This window comes from Centruroides vittatus, unplaced genomic scaffold (assembly GCF_030686945.1).
Source record: "Centruroides vittatus isolate TY-2023 unplaced genomic scaffold, ASM3068694v2 scaffold_861, whole genome shotgun sequence".
Classification (NCBI taxonomy): Eukaryota; Metazoa; Arthropoda; class Arachnida; order Scorpiones; family Buthidae; genus Centruroides; species Centruroides vittatus.
The window spans coordinates 3,435,941-3,449,509 of NW_027122718.1; the positions used below are offsets into that span (position 1 = coordinate 3,435,941).

Below are 13,569 nucleotides of genomic sequence, written 5' to 3' on the forward strand. Positions count from 1 at the left end.
TAAATTCATAAAGATGCAAGATTAATTATTAAAATTCTTTTCATAAAGATGTCAACATAAGTTATAAATCACATCAAAGTTTATTTTGTATTAAGTGCCGACGGTGATGTATAGATTTCAACTGCACAGAATAGAAGTTAAGTTTGATAAATTCATTCTTAAACTTGACCCCGGTGACCAGCAGCAATAATCTACGGACAAACCATAGTTCTACTGTTGACTATGATATCACAGATAGTTTTGAAAAATTCTAAATAGAACTTGAGTAATTACTTGCCATCATTTATATTATGTCTGTGATTGAGGAAATGGGAAATAATTTTGATTGTGATTGCCACCTTGCAGAACCACATGGAAACAAGATTCATAAATGTATATTAGATTAATAGAAATCGTTTCAAACAGTGTGTTAAATTGTCCAACAAATACACAAAGAAAAGTTTGTGGAATAAATTTTAATAAATATTTATGTTTTCCATTAGTAAATTGTTTTTGAATTGTCGTTTTTAAAGAAATGTGGTAATAGTAAAAATTAGTATGCTATGAATAACAGTTATAAACTGATGATTAAAACATAGCATATAATCCATATTATAAAATTAACATTTAAATTTTTTACATTTCAGCATCTAATTATCACAGTCAAAAACTTAACAGTGCAAGCAGAAGAAAAACTTCTATTTAAACTTCTCATGTTTGCCGGTTTTAATCAGTCAGATGCGGAATTAGAAAAAATGGATGAAAACGACACTCTTCCTCAAAGGTATAATTTCAAGTTTAGCATTTGTGATTTTCCCTGATTTTGTATTTGGATTGACGTACGTATTTTCCCCCAGGGCATTAATGTCGTCGACGTGTACGCGCCGTTATTACTTTAACACTTTGAAATTAAGTTTACCCCAAGTGAAACTGAGCGTTCTTACATCTGGAAGCCTTCCTTCTGAGTTATCACATATAAAAAAGAAAATGGGATGGAAACTGATTCGATTTGAAGATGCTATGATTGAATTAGGTTGATTTTGTTTTTATTTGCACGGGAATCCCTGTTATAAATTATTGTTTATTGTCTCGACGTAAACTTTCTGCACTCGCATTACAAAAAAGATCCAGCAACGAGTTGCATAACTTTCCCGGCTGTTACGAGATCTTATTTAGAAAATGTATTGTAATTAAAATTATAAAAGTTAACTTATAACAAATGGTGCCAGACAAAATTTTATTGAGATATTGTTATGGAAAACTTTATATATTTTTATTTAACATAAAATGGCAAAAACTTAATTTTGAGGGTAGGATGAGTTTTATAAAAAAAAAAGTATAAATTTTAATAACAAGTAAAATTGTCATTAAGTCTGACCCTAGTGGAGATATACACGAGGACCTTTAACCACCAAAATTTAGTAGCACTTATGTCCCTATATACAAGCCACCATGCCAAATTTTGTTACTTAATATCTCAGAATGGGATAAATATTAAGCAAAATAGATGCCAACATACACACACAGAATTTTTTTGACTTTTCTGTATTCGGGTGGTTTCAAAACGTGCATAATTGCAAAAATCTCGGAATTGTGTCAAATTTGACCCGCCAATACTTTTCCTTGTTACGTACACATTACAGCTGGGAAAGTAAAATTCATTTTATGCCATTTCTTATTTTATAATTAAAAAAACACAACAATTTTGACATGTTTTGGAGCTCAACAAATAATTTTCCTACATGAACTCGGTGATGACATCAATACCTCTTAACCAATTAGCTATCTACGAATTTCCATTTAATGACTTTAAATTTCCTATAGAGGGTTTTCCTAAATACCTTAAATAAATAATTTTGATAAAATGCTTATTCATAGAGCTTGCTTATTATTGAATAAGTGCGATAGTTTCAAAAATGTTACAATCCAACTAAGTTTTTAAATTAAAAATGGTAAAATTACAAAAATTTACATTGTTTTAAGAACAGATTCAGGAAAAATTAAAAGCAATTTATAGTAGAACCAAAATATAACAGGGATTCTTGAATGTAAAATTTATATAAAATTATTATAACATTTACAGCATTTATATATATATTATTACAGATCCATTCATAAGAGTTCATCCTTTTGAAACAGCTCAATTTTTAGTTGATAGTATTATTGAACATTATAAAGAGGTAGGTAAATTATACCGAAATTTAAATAGTTTGATGCTAAAATACCTATTCGCAGGAGTTAAAAAGCCAAGCTGCAAAAATCTTGGGTGCCGTCGACTTCCTCGGCAATCCCCTCGGTCTGCTGTACGACGTGTCCGACGGAGTGAACGACCTCTTGAACGAGGGAGACGTGAGAGGTCTGATAAAGAACGTTGCCCACGGATTATCCGATTCCGCAGCCAAAATGACCGGATCCCTGTCCGACAGTTTGGGTCTCGTGGCCATGGATAATCACCATCAAGAGATTAGAAAAAGGATTAAATACGACGGTAATGCGGGAAGCGATCATTTGGTCGCAGGACTGAAAGGATTTGGATACGGTTTATTTGGAGGAGTCACTAGTCTAATTACGCAAACGTACGAAGGAGCTTCGACGGAAGGTGTTCAGGTACAACTTTTTTAAGTAAAAAAATAAAAAGTTATATTCATATTAAAACAATATTGTGTAATAAATCCAGAGAAATGTTGAAAAATAATAATTCTCTCGAGATTCAAAATTTAAATTATCACTATGCAAAAAGTTATTCAAAAATTTTGATTTGAGTAATGTCACTATGTGCAGTACATTCGTTAAAAATTCTAATAATACTACCAAAAATTGAAATGCATTCTGCATTTACATTTCCTTGAAATATGAGAGTATTTCTTGTTTGATTCTGCAAGATAGGTTAGGTTCTAGAACAGAGGTGTCCAAACTATGGCCCATGGGCCAGACCCTGCACGACAGGTGATTTTATCCGACCCGCGAAGGTTTTTGAAAAATACCAATTTTTTCGTGCGAACCAGTTTGATTTTCAAAAATGTATATCGACAATTGAAAAAAATACAAAAATCATATTTGATTTTAAAAAAAAGATTTTGAATTTTTAAAAATAATAAGTAAAATTTTATGTATATATTTTTTCATTTTTAAGTTTAGTTGTAAAAATATTGTTTTAGGCTATTGTTTGGTAACTACTGAATTGGTGTGAAGGTACGTGAATACACAGATTCCGTGGACTGTCTTTGTATTAGTGAGTAGAGGAGGAAACAGAATCGAGAGCATTGTATGTGGCATCTCTGTAGTTGCCCTCGGGATTGCCTTCTGTTCTGTTGTGCACGACTCATTTGTAAATTAGTATGTGTAAATTCATGTTTAATGTATTACAAATTAATTATTTTGAAGTTTAATATTATTTTTCAAGGTTTAAACATGTCATCAACTTTTCATTTTGTTCTTTCCGAGTGCTGCGTTTTTAATGAAGAATGGGAAGTAAAATACTTCTTTGCCACTCTTTGACTGCGATTGTACAAAGCTGTATGTGTAATTTGCAATGACATGTTGCTGTAATGAAGGAATATAATTTACGTCGACATTATGAAACAAAACATGCTTTAACCTACTCACAATTTAAGGACAAGCAACATACTGAAAAATTTGAAACAATGCGTCGTAGTTTGTGTAGTACTCGGCAAAATTTATTTAGGAAGGCAAACTCGGAAAATGATATGAAATTAGCTTATTTGTTGGCAAAAGAAGGAAAACCCTTTATGGATGGAAACATCGTTAAAGAGTGTATGATGGAAGCTGTTGGTGAGTTGTACCCAGAAAAGTTGAAACTTTTCAAAACGATCAGTCTTTCCCATAATACTGTTGCTTGTCGAATTGACGATATTGGAAACAATGTTCTCTACCAGATTACTGGTAAAGCACAGCGTTTCACTCGGTATTCTCTCGCAATGGATGAATCAACTGACGTTAGTAACACCTCACAACTTTTAGTTTTTGTTTGTGGAGTTGACGACAAACTTAATGTCACACAAGAACTAGCCTTTGTTAACAGCATGCACAGCACTACAACTGGAGAAGATATCTTCAAGTACAAAAAACGCTGACAACGTATAACTTGGACTGGAACCGACTCCAAGGTGTGACAATTGATGGTGGAAGAAACATGTCTGGTGCAAACATTGGTGTGGTTGGGCAAATTAGAAAAGCTTGTGAAGGTGCAGGAGCATCAATACCAATTTTTCTGCACTGTATTATCCATCAACAAGCACTACGAGCTGCATTTTGAAACCAGTCGTTTCTGTCGTAAATTTTATTCGATCACACGCACTCGATCATCGCCAATTTTGATCTTTTCTCGAACAAATTGAATCGGTGTCCGTCGTCCTGTCATATTATACTGCAGTTTGATGGCTTAGTTGTGGAAAAGTGCTACTGCAGTTCTTTAAGCTTAGAAATGAAATTAATTTATTTCTTGTAGAGAAAAATCACCCCGAACCACTTTTATCCGATGCCGAGTGGCTCTGGAAGTTGACGTTTTTTGCAGATGTTGTGATACGCATGAATAACTCGAACTTAAAGCTCCAAGGTAAAACCAACTTAATTTGTGATTTATTCGTGCAAATCAAAGCATTCGGTGCAAAGCCGATATTGCTCGAAAGTCAGATGAATGAATGTAATTTTCCCATGTTGTGAAGAATTGAATACAGAAACTGATGAACAATTTGCAATAAAAGTCATTGCAGATTTAAAACAAGAATTTCTAAAGCAATTTTCTGATCCTGACACGAATTCAGAGGAAATTCGGCTGTTTCAAGTCAGTTTCAAATGGAAATTATTGATCTTCAAGCTAACGATCAAATGGAAATTATTGATCTTCAAGCTAACGATCAAATAAAGGATAAATACAAGGAAGGAAACTTGGTCGATTTTTACAAAGTTTTGATTGCAAAAGAGTTTCCAAATTTAAAGCAATTTGCTTGTAAACTTATTTCTATGTTTGGGACTACCTATATGTGCGAACAAACTTTTTCCAGGATGAAGTATCTGAAATCAAAGTATAGGATGATCATTGCTTATAATTGGTGTTTCAGATTTTAACCCCAACTTTATTTTTTGCTGAAAAATTTCTTTACAGTTCCATTATTCCCATTAAAAGTTGCATGAAATCATTTTCTAATTATGTATAATTTAGCCTTGTTTGTTTAGTATTGGTGTATCTGTAATTAACTAAAAAATAAAATTCAATGCTGCCTTAGTCGTAATGAGATTTTTTAAATTCACGTATTCACGTGGCCCGCCGCAAATGTATTTAAATCCCAATCCGGCCCGTGCGGCAAAAAGTTTGGACACCCTTGTTCTAGAAGATGGTGTTTTAGTAGATCCGTTAGGTTCTACAAGATAGTGTCTAAGGCAGGGAAAAATTATCGGTGTTCCTAAATTTGTATGTATGAACAATTAATGTGATAATGCACGAGCAGTCCGTCGTGGCTTTGCTCCAAAAGCTTTTTACGGTGGCAAAAATAAATCATTCCCAGGGATTACAAGTTTAACAAGAACAATGTGCCATGCTTTTCCTTCTTGACAGATTCAAGAGAAATGAAATTGCCCTCTTCACCAAGATCGACCCAGATACGATTTGATAGCCAATGTTACCCGAGTGATTAGTTATTATTTGCAGTGTCGACGAGTGTATATTCTTCACATTGTTCCGAGTAAACTATTGCATGCATTGCATTTTCAAGTTATTGTGAATAATGGTGCAAAGAGACCACAGACAAACCAGTTTTGGCAAGAAATGAAGAAATAATTTTGTGAGTTTGTCTCCAGTGATCATCCTCTATTGATTCATGACTGCTTTTAATTCTGAGTCAGTGCTATTTTTACAGGATAAAACAATTTAAATTGGTATCATGACCGAAACACTTAAAACATATTAAATGTCACGTTGCTTCGCCGATCATGATACATTCTTTAGGAATTTCAACAGTGCACACCTATGTACTCCAATAATTTGACATTTTGTTCAAATGTGTCCACTTAAGAAATACGAGGTCTGTTCAAAAAATACGCGGACTGTTTGAATTGCACGGCTCCAGTTGGTTCCGGGGGAATCCGATTGGTGTCGCTAGATTTGTACAGATCTTTTGGTGATAAAGCCATTTCCCGATTACAGATATCTTTATTTGTTGATTAGCTACGCGGACTTTAGTGAAGTGCGATTTTTTTTCGTTTGTCGGATTTCAGAATGAATGACATGAAGGAGCAACGACTTGCTGTGAAATTTGTGTTAAACTTGGAAACGAAGGTCCAATCGTCCCAGTGGGTGGGTGAAACGTCCCCCAGACTCAAAAAAGCTCGCCAAGTTCGATCCAATGTCAAGGTGATGCCGACAGTTTTCTTTGATGCTGAGTGTGTTGTTCATCACGAGTACCTCCCCAAGGCTCCACAGTGAACCAGACTTACTACATTGATGTTCTGAAACGTCTGAGGGATGCCATCCGTCGCAAAAGGCCAGAAATGTGGAGGAGTGGCGACCGGTTTCTCCATCACGACAATGCTCCAGCCCATTCAGCCCTCAGAACTCGTGAGTTTTTGGCCAAACACTCGATCACTGTTCTTCCCCCACCCCCACTCACCTGATCTTGCTCCTTGTGACTTTTATTGTTCCCAAACTCAAAAGACCCTTTAGAGGATTCCCGAGATTAAGGCAAATGCGACGAAGGTGCTGAAGGACATTACAAAAGCATACCAGGACTTGTTTCAACAAGTGGAAACACCATTGGGATAAGTGTGTGCGTTGGGAAGGAGAGTACTTTGAAGGGAACCCAGACATAAAGTACATTCTACATAAAGTACATTTTGTTTTATGACGTCAGTCTGCGTATTTTTTGAACAGATCTCGTATGGTATGTCAGTATATATCCTTACGATTGATTAAATCCTGGGAATACAAGTGGGTAAAACTTGAAATAACTACTCGTACATTTTCAAAACTAAAGTATCAAAAATATTTGTAGCCGAATCCACAAATGCAGACAATATAAACAGTAATTATTTCAGATGTTAGTTAACCCAATTTGGTTACGTTGTCATTCGTGTCTGTTTCAATGCCATAAGTAGTCAAGATCCCGATTCTGACGTTGGGTTCAAACTTACTCTCCGATTTGAATTTTCCTAATAATCCTTTGGTTGATAAGCTTTCAACTTATGAACTCATGTGGGAAAATTGCCATAAACTTTCCAGTGAACGTTAGAATAGAAAGTGCCATCTAATGCTAGATAATATAGTGACAGGTAAGATATTGCCACACAAACCCCAGAAGTTTAGTTAAAAGTGTGGGAAACAATTGAGGAAATACAATATATAAGAAAATGTTTGAAAGTGTGCATGCTTACAACTACAGCCACTGTTATATTAAATAAGTAACCTCAATAATCAGATTTATCTTCCACCCTTATTTACTCCGAGTAAACAAGGGTGGAAGATAAACAAAAAATTCACATTTTGTGAATCAAATGGTATTTCTTCCAATAATAACCTAGAATTATTTTATAATCACACCGTAGATGTTTGATTAAATATTAAAGTCCCTCTGCAGCGGACAACATCATAACTGTTTCTGCAAGCTCCTCTCATTTCTTTACGATTGTGACGGACTTACGGCACTAACAAAAATTGCAGAGATAGTCCAAAATAATCGCTTTTTATGTAGTTTGAAAATTAACATTTCGGCTGTTTGATGTTTTTAATTCCAATGCTTCGCAATTTAACCTCATCTTTGTTTTAAAAACTTAAATGGCCTCGTGGTAATGAATTTGAAGTCCAAAGCAATTTTTTTCCCCCATTAAAAATAATGGAAAGTGAATTAATCCATTCCCAAACCCTAAACAATAAACTTTAATTTAAGGTAAAAATAACACAATTGTGTTTTATTGCCTGTTTAAATACAAAAACAGTAAATAAAATTAAAATTGCATTTACTGGTCGAACACCGTTGACTTCGACGTCCAAAACACGGCCGCCAGATTTACCACGCGATAAGTTCCTTTTTTACCTTAGCCTTTTTCGGGTCTTCCTCTTAGTTGTATGATTTAATTATGACAAAAAATATGCAAAAACTTTCTGTTCGACTCGATATAACCTTTATTTATTAATCGTAGAATCTGAGAAGTGCACGGAAGCAACAAACAGTTGTGAATTTTACAATATCACGTAATGTATTTCATTCAAAAGTTTGAGTGCATTTTTCATTGAACTCTTGTTATACTGGTACCCTGTATTTCGAATGCTTCTAAATTAATTTTTCAGCATTAAATGCCACTCGATGTCAAGGACCTAAACTAATTTTTTCTTGTAAAAAGACATACAGAAAAATGAAATAATACTTGAAGTTTGCTTCTGTCTGATAAACTAATCATTTTTTTTATTTTAGTAACTAACATTGCTTTATATTTTAAAACTGTCCACGAGAAAAATACCAAGTTTAACTTTGCTTGCAGGGCTTTTTCTCGGGATTGGGAAAAGGTCTGGTGGAACGGTAGCCAAACCGGCTGCCGGATTTCTGGATCTGGCCACGGGCGCGGCCAGCGCCGTCCGAGACACCAGTCGTAGAAATTCTCACACCCAACCCGAGAGGTGTCGCCTGCCCAGGGTCTGTTTCGGACCGGGCGGTCTCCTGCCTCCTTATAATGCCGACCAGGCTAGAGGTCAGCAGATTTTCTTCGCAGTCAGTAGCAATCATCACGAAAGGTAAGACGGATACGTCGAACGTTTCTTTTAGCGTGGTTCGGGAATCCGGCATTAACGTATTTCTTCCAGATTCGTATCGTATCACTGTCTGAGGAGGGCGGAAGGAATGGAGCTGCTACTGACCGACGCGCACATAATCATCGTCAATAGGAGTTCGACGTCCACCGATCAGATTCTTTTAGTGTCGCTAGAGAATTTATTAGAATGTGCTTATCTTCGGCCGACCGTGGGCGAAATTAGGCACTACGTACAGCTAACGTTAAAGGCGGGAACGCCGAGTTTGGCCGATCAACCCGGAAAGAGACCTCAATTTCGCTGCGATACACAAACGTTGGCATACACGGTAAGCATTAATCAAGATTCACAAAAAGAAAATACAGTAAGACCCTGCTAAACGAGGTCATTTTAACAGAGTAAATAGGGAAAGGGGACCACGTGACCAAAAATAAACAAATGTTACTATAATTTCAAGTTATAAGCACTTTACCACTACCACGAAGCATGCTAATGTTAGGACTTTTGTCCATTTTCCACATGCACGTGCAATGACTTAGAACATTACTTTACTTTTGTTACCTAGTGTTGTCTATCCATTCAATTCAATTCAATTCAAACTTTGGAAATCAGGCTTATAACTTAAGCCTAAACTCTGTCAGCAAGAAATTTCCAACATAACACTTAGGTAACTCCTAAGCCTAATGTTCCGTTAGATCATTCATTGCGCATGTCCGTGCACAAAAGGGAACTGAACATTTTACCATAGCTGGCAGTGACTGTAAATGAAAAACTACCTGGTTAGTATAATAATTTATTAAAATATTAGTACATTTCAGAAATGTATTAAATTTAATATAAAGTGAATCAGTCTTGTTTTTATATTAATTTGTACACAGAAATCTAAAGTCATGTAGTTTCATTTGTCACTGTTTTTCTTTCCTTAAGCAAACGTCGATAGAAGATTGCATCCAAAATGCCTCATTTTGTTTTTGCACTCCTTTCAAAATCTGGATCAACAATTTCAGTTAGTAAAAGAGATTTTGGTAGAGATGTTCTTGAAGGTCATTGTTGGTAAGGAACTCTCACCAGAAACCTGCTGTATCTCTCCTCTCGTTGAAAATTCTTGGATACCTTCACACAAAATGCAAACAAACGATGTTTGTCATTTATGGTTCAAATTTGACAAAACAAACATGAGGGAAGTGCAGTGTTACGACAAACTGCCACCTTTTGCTGATTAGTAGATAGTATTGTGGCATTCGTTGGGAATAATTGTAATTTAGAGCTTTTTAGGCTTTTTATATCGAATCGGGGTCTTACTGTACATTTCAAAATTAATGTTACATTTTTATTGGAAATGTTTTACAGGTAGTAGAAGAAATAAATTACGTCAAAGAGCTTCACGAAGAGCGATTTTATACTTTACCGGAAGACGAAATAGAAGAATTAGATGATTGATTATTAGAATTCTGTTGTGTTGAAATGTGTATAGAAACAATTTGTACAAAAGAATAAAATTTATTTCAATTTGATACTTTTACAAACTCCAGCACGAATACCAGATATTTCTCCTCCGTATCTTTGCAATTCTTTCATTGGTTCCCGAAACTGAAAAGAAAAAAATAACAGCATTGAAGGTCAAGTAAGAGACATTATTATAAAAACCAACGAAGTACAAGATTTTCTTGAACATGTGACTGATGGCCTTCTTGACAAACCTACCAACAATCAGCATTAATTAAAAGGCACAGTTATTGACAAATAATGCAAAATGTAAGTACCCAACATGTTTGTCACTCGCCTTCCCCACTCCATCATTTATAGCATAAAACAAGCATTTGATACAGAAAATGGCTGAGGTTAAAAATCCTGTTTCAAAAGTTGCATTATTGATATTACTGTACTGTTGCTAAATTTTTGTTGTTCTAAAAAATAAAAAACATGTTAAAAACTATTCAGGGTGGGCCAAGCAAATCGCTCAGACAGGTCGATTTTATTCTTGAGGGGACATCTTTTGCGATTCTGAATACAACAGACAGACAACAAAAAATTTTAGTTGTATTCAGAATTGCAAAAGATGTCCCCTCGAGAATAAAATTGACCTGTCCGAGCGATTTGCTTGGACGAACACAAACACTCTGCCATTTCGTTTTCGTTGGCCCACCCTGTATTCATTTCTAGTCTTCTAACAAAATTTTAGATTGAATTGTCTGAAGAACATTTTAAACTTAAAAGGATGATGGATATTAATTTTTTGACTTCTGCTATTTAGATTATGTACAACTCATTAATTTTTATAGTTTGGTTTTCTGCCTGCAAGTATATGTATAACACTGATGCCCACCAGCATTTTCACTATGTAAGTGCAATAAGGCTCGTCGTAGATCAAATGATAGGGTTGCACCCCTGTGCTATTTCACTGCCAACAACTGGACATGCTGACAATTTTCATTTTGTCCCAGACAAAATTGGGACTTGCTGCTAGCATTTTGGAGAAAGGACCAACCCCTAGTGTCATGGTTTGGAGGCAAGTTATAAGATTGTCTTCAACAACCACCAGCTCAGTCCCAATGACTACTTACTATTATATGGACAGAATGGTATCTTCCAACAAGATAATGCCTGTCCTAATACTACAGTCATTGCAAGACGTCGGCCAGCACCCAGATTTAGCCTCCCAAGGAGCATGTTTGGGAAACCCGAGTCATTAGGCTTAGAAAAAAAATTCCTACCTTATTTGATAGCACTTAATAGCGAGGTTGTGGAACGTCGGTGGAAACTTCCAGGCTTACGGGACGGCGGCCCCGAACGTCCGACGTACACGTTTTTGCGTCGAAAACTTCAGCCGCAACCCCTCTAATATATTAAACTTTCCAACTTACAATAAGCTCATAAATACATACTTTCATTGGTACTACAATTTAAAAAATATTTTACTGCTATACCCATTAAATATAGCCTTAATGTCAATGTCAATGCCGGCATTGGTTCAAAAAACTTAAGGATGAAGATTTCAACCTTAGTCACATCTCACTCTGGAGGACCTTCTGGCTTAGTTTTGAGTTAGTGGAACGTATATCCCCTATCACATACTTAGACAGTTACACTGACTTTACTGAGCAGAATCATGTGTTTCACTCTTATTAGGCGACTGAGAAGTGAGCATTATACACTAATATCATTTTTAAAAGATAGTAGCCTTTGGATCTAACCGCTCTCACTCCAGAACAAGAGAGTAATCTTCATCCCCAATTTTATTGCTGTGTGGTGGGATATAAGGGGAATACTGCATTTTTGTTCAATCCAAATTTGACAAATAGGATGGGCATGGTTTTGTCACCCAACAAAAATTGAAAGAGCTTAATCTGATCTCTTTAATGGAAAAAGTTCTCTAAGTTTTAATTCAGAAGAAGTCACCCAAAGGTTCATAAGGATAAACAAATTTTTGATTCAAAAACATTTCTAATAGATCTTATTTATATTAAAATGACATTACTTATGATTCAGCCCAACATAAAAATTTTCTTCAAAGAATTAATTGAAAAAACATATTCATTAAAAGTGCACAGTGACTTTCCAAACATCCTGTATTAAACTAAGGAAAATATAACTTTCTGCCTCTTGGGCCTGGAAAATAGGGAGGAAACCTATTTAGTTTTTCGAGGGGGAATTTTTTTGTAATATAGGCATTGTTTTCCTGTGTTGCAAGTTGTAAAATTGAAACAATAATTACCTGTCCTTTTCTTTTAACTTTTGCTCTTTCGTATTTCTTGCGATGCCTCACTCTGGGATTTCTTACTTCTTTTTTCCTGTGTGGTGTCAACCCTTTATTCTTGGCAATCTGGAATTATATTTTTTCAATAATTATTATTATTATTCCATTTTTTATTCTTGAGAAAGAAAAAAGACGAATATTTTAACTATAAAGAATGAATGCTTAACATGATTTTTTAAAATTAAAATCATCTTTTTGAAAGTTCAAGTACAGATTCAAATTATTTTTCTTTTTCATCTCATCACAAATTCCATTTTGGCTCATAGCATTTTATAAAGTAAGCTGTTTCTTGTCTTTTTAAATAATTATGATTGAATTGATAATCATGGAATATTTTTTTATTGTAAATTGATACATCTTAAATATAATATAAATTACAGCTTTTCATTCTCTCATATTTATCAGAACAACTAAAAATAAAGCTATAAAATATTCTTTTCACACACAAATTTTACTTACTTCATATGTGATACTTCTCTTTTCTTCAGTGTTGTTGTTGTTATTACTACTGAAATAATTGATTAAATATTCAAATTAATACAGAATTTAATCTTATGATATATATATAAATTGTATAGTATAGTTGTACTACATGCAGATATGCAATAAGCATTTTTTTAATTATCTATAAAATAGTACCTTGTTAATGAATTATTTGGATAATCAGATTCATCAGCATCACTACCAGATGATTTTAAACAAAAATCGTCTTCCGCGTCACTTGGTATCTACATAAATATTGATAATAAATTAAATCAAACAAATTCACAGAATATTTTGTAAAAAAGACTTGTCATATTAATCTATGACATCATTAGTTTGTTAGTTACAGAAAGCACCAGCCAAACAAAAGCTTATGAAACTGCATTTCAACAAAATACTAATGGCTTGCTACTACAGCCGAAATCAAACTGATTTTTCGTCATGATAAAGGACTAGTTCTAGCTTTTCCAGTTTTGACTCGACTTAATTCCGTAAAGTTAATGCAACAACAAATATGGTTTAAAAAGTCTTTGAGAGAGCTACTAAAAGAATTAACAAGCTACGGATATACTTTCAGTTTTATAACACGAAATTA

At 34.5% G+C, this 13,569-nt stretch overlaps 2 protein-coding genes across 3 annotated transcripts in view; one reads left to right on the forward strand and one right to left on the reverse strand.

Moving 5' to 3' along the window:
- The window catches only part of Vps13D (vacuolar protein sorting 13D), a 145,508-nt gene extending 135,258 nt beyond the window's left edge, over positions 1-10,250 (forward strand). The window contains 8 exon segments of the mRNA XM_067288377.1: positions 627-763; positions 837-1,012; positions 2,086-2,159; positions 2,215-2,586; positions 8,470-8,497; positions 8,500-8,719; positions 8,789-9,062; positions 10,085-10,250. Of these exon segments, the coding sequence (XP_067144478.1) occupies positions 627-763; positions 837-1,012; positions 2,086-2,159; positions 2,215-2,586; positions 8,470-8,497; positions 8,500-8,719; positions 8,789-9,062; positions 10,085-10,174 (1,371 nt within the window). The 3' untranslated portion in view covers positions 10,175-10,250.
- Sas10 (UTP3 small subunit processome component Sas10) overlaps positions 10,215-13,569 on the reverse strand; it is a 43,969-nt gene continuing 40,614 nt past the window's right edge. The window contains exons 13-16 of one of the 2 annotated variants that reach the window (XM_067288379.1): positions 13,131-13,219; positions 12,951-12,996; positions 12,450-12,557; positions 10,215-10,324 (exon numbers count right to left, since the gene is read on the reverse strand). In XM_067288379.1, coding sequence (XP_067144480.1) covers positions 10,235-10,324; positions 12,450-12,557; positions 12,951-12,996; positions 13,131-13,219 — 333 coding nt within the window. In that variant the 3' untranslated portion in view covers positions 10,215-10,234. Of the gene's footprint in view, positions 10,325-12,449; positions 12,558-12,950; positions 13,000-13,130; positions 13,220-13,569 lie in introns of both variants that reach the window. The other variant, XM_067288378.1, reaches the window with a different exon arrangement.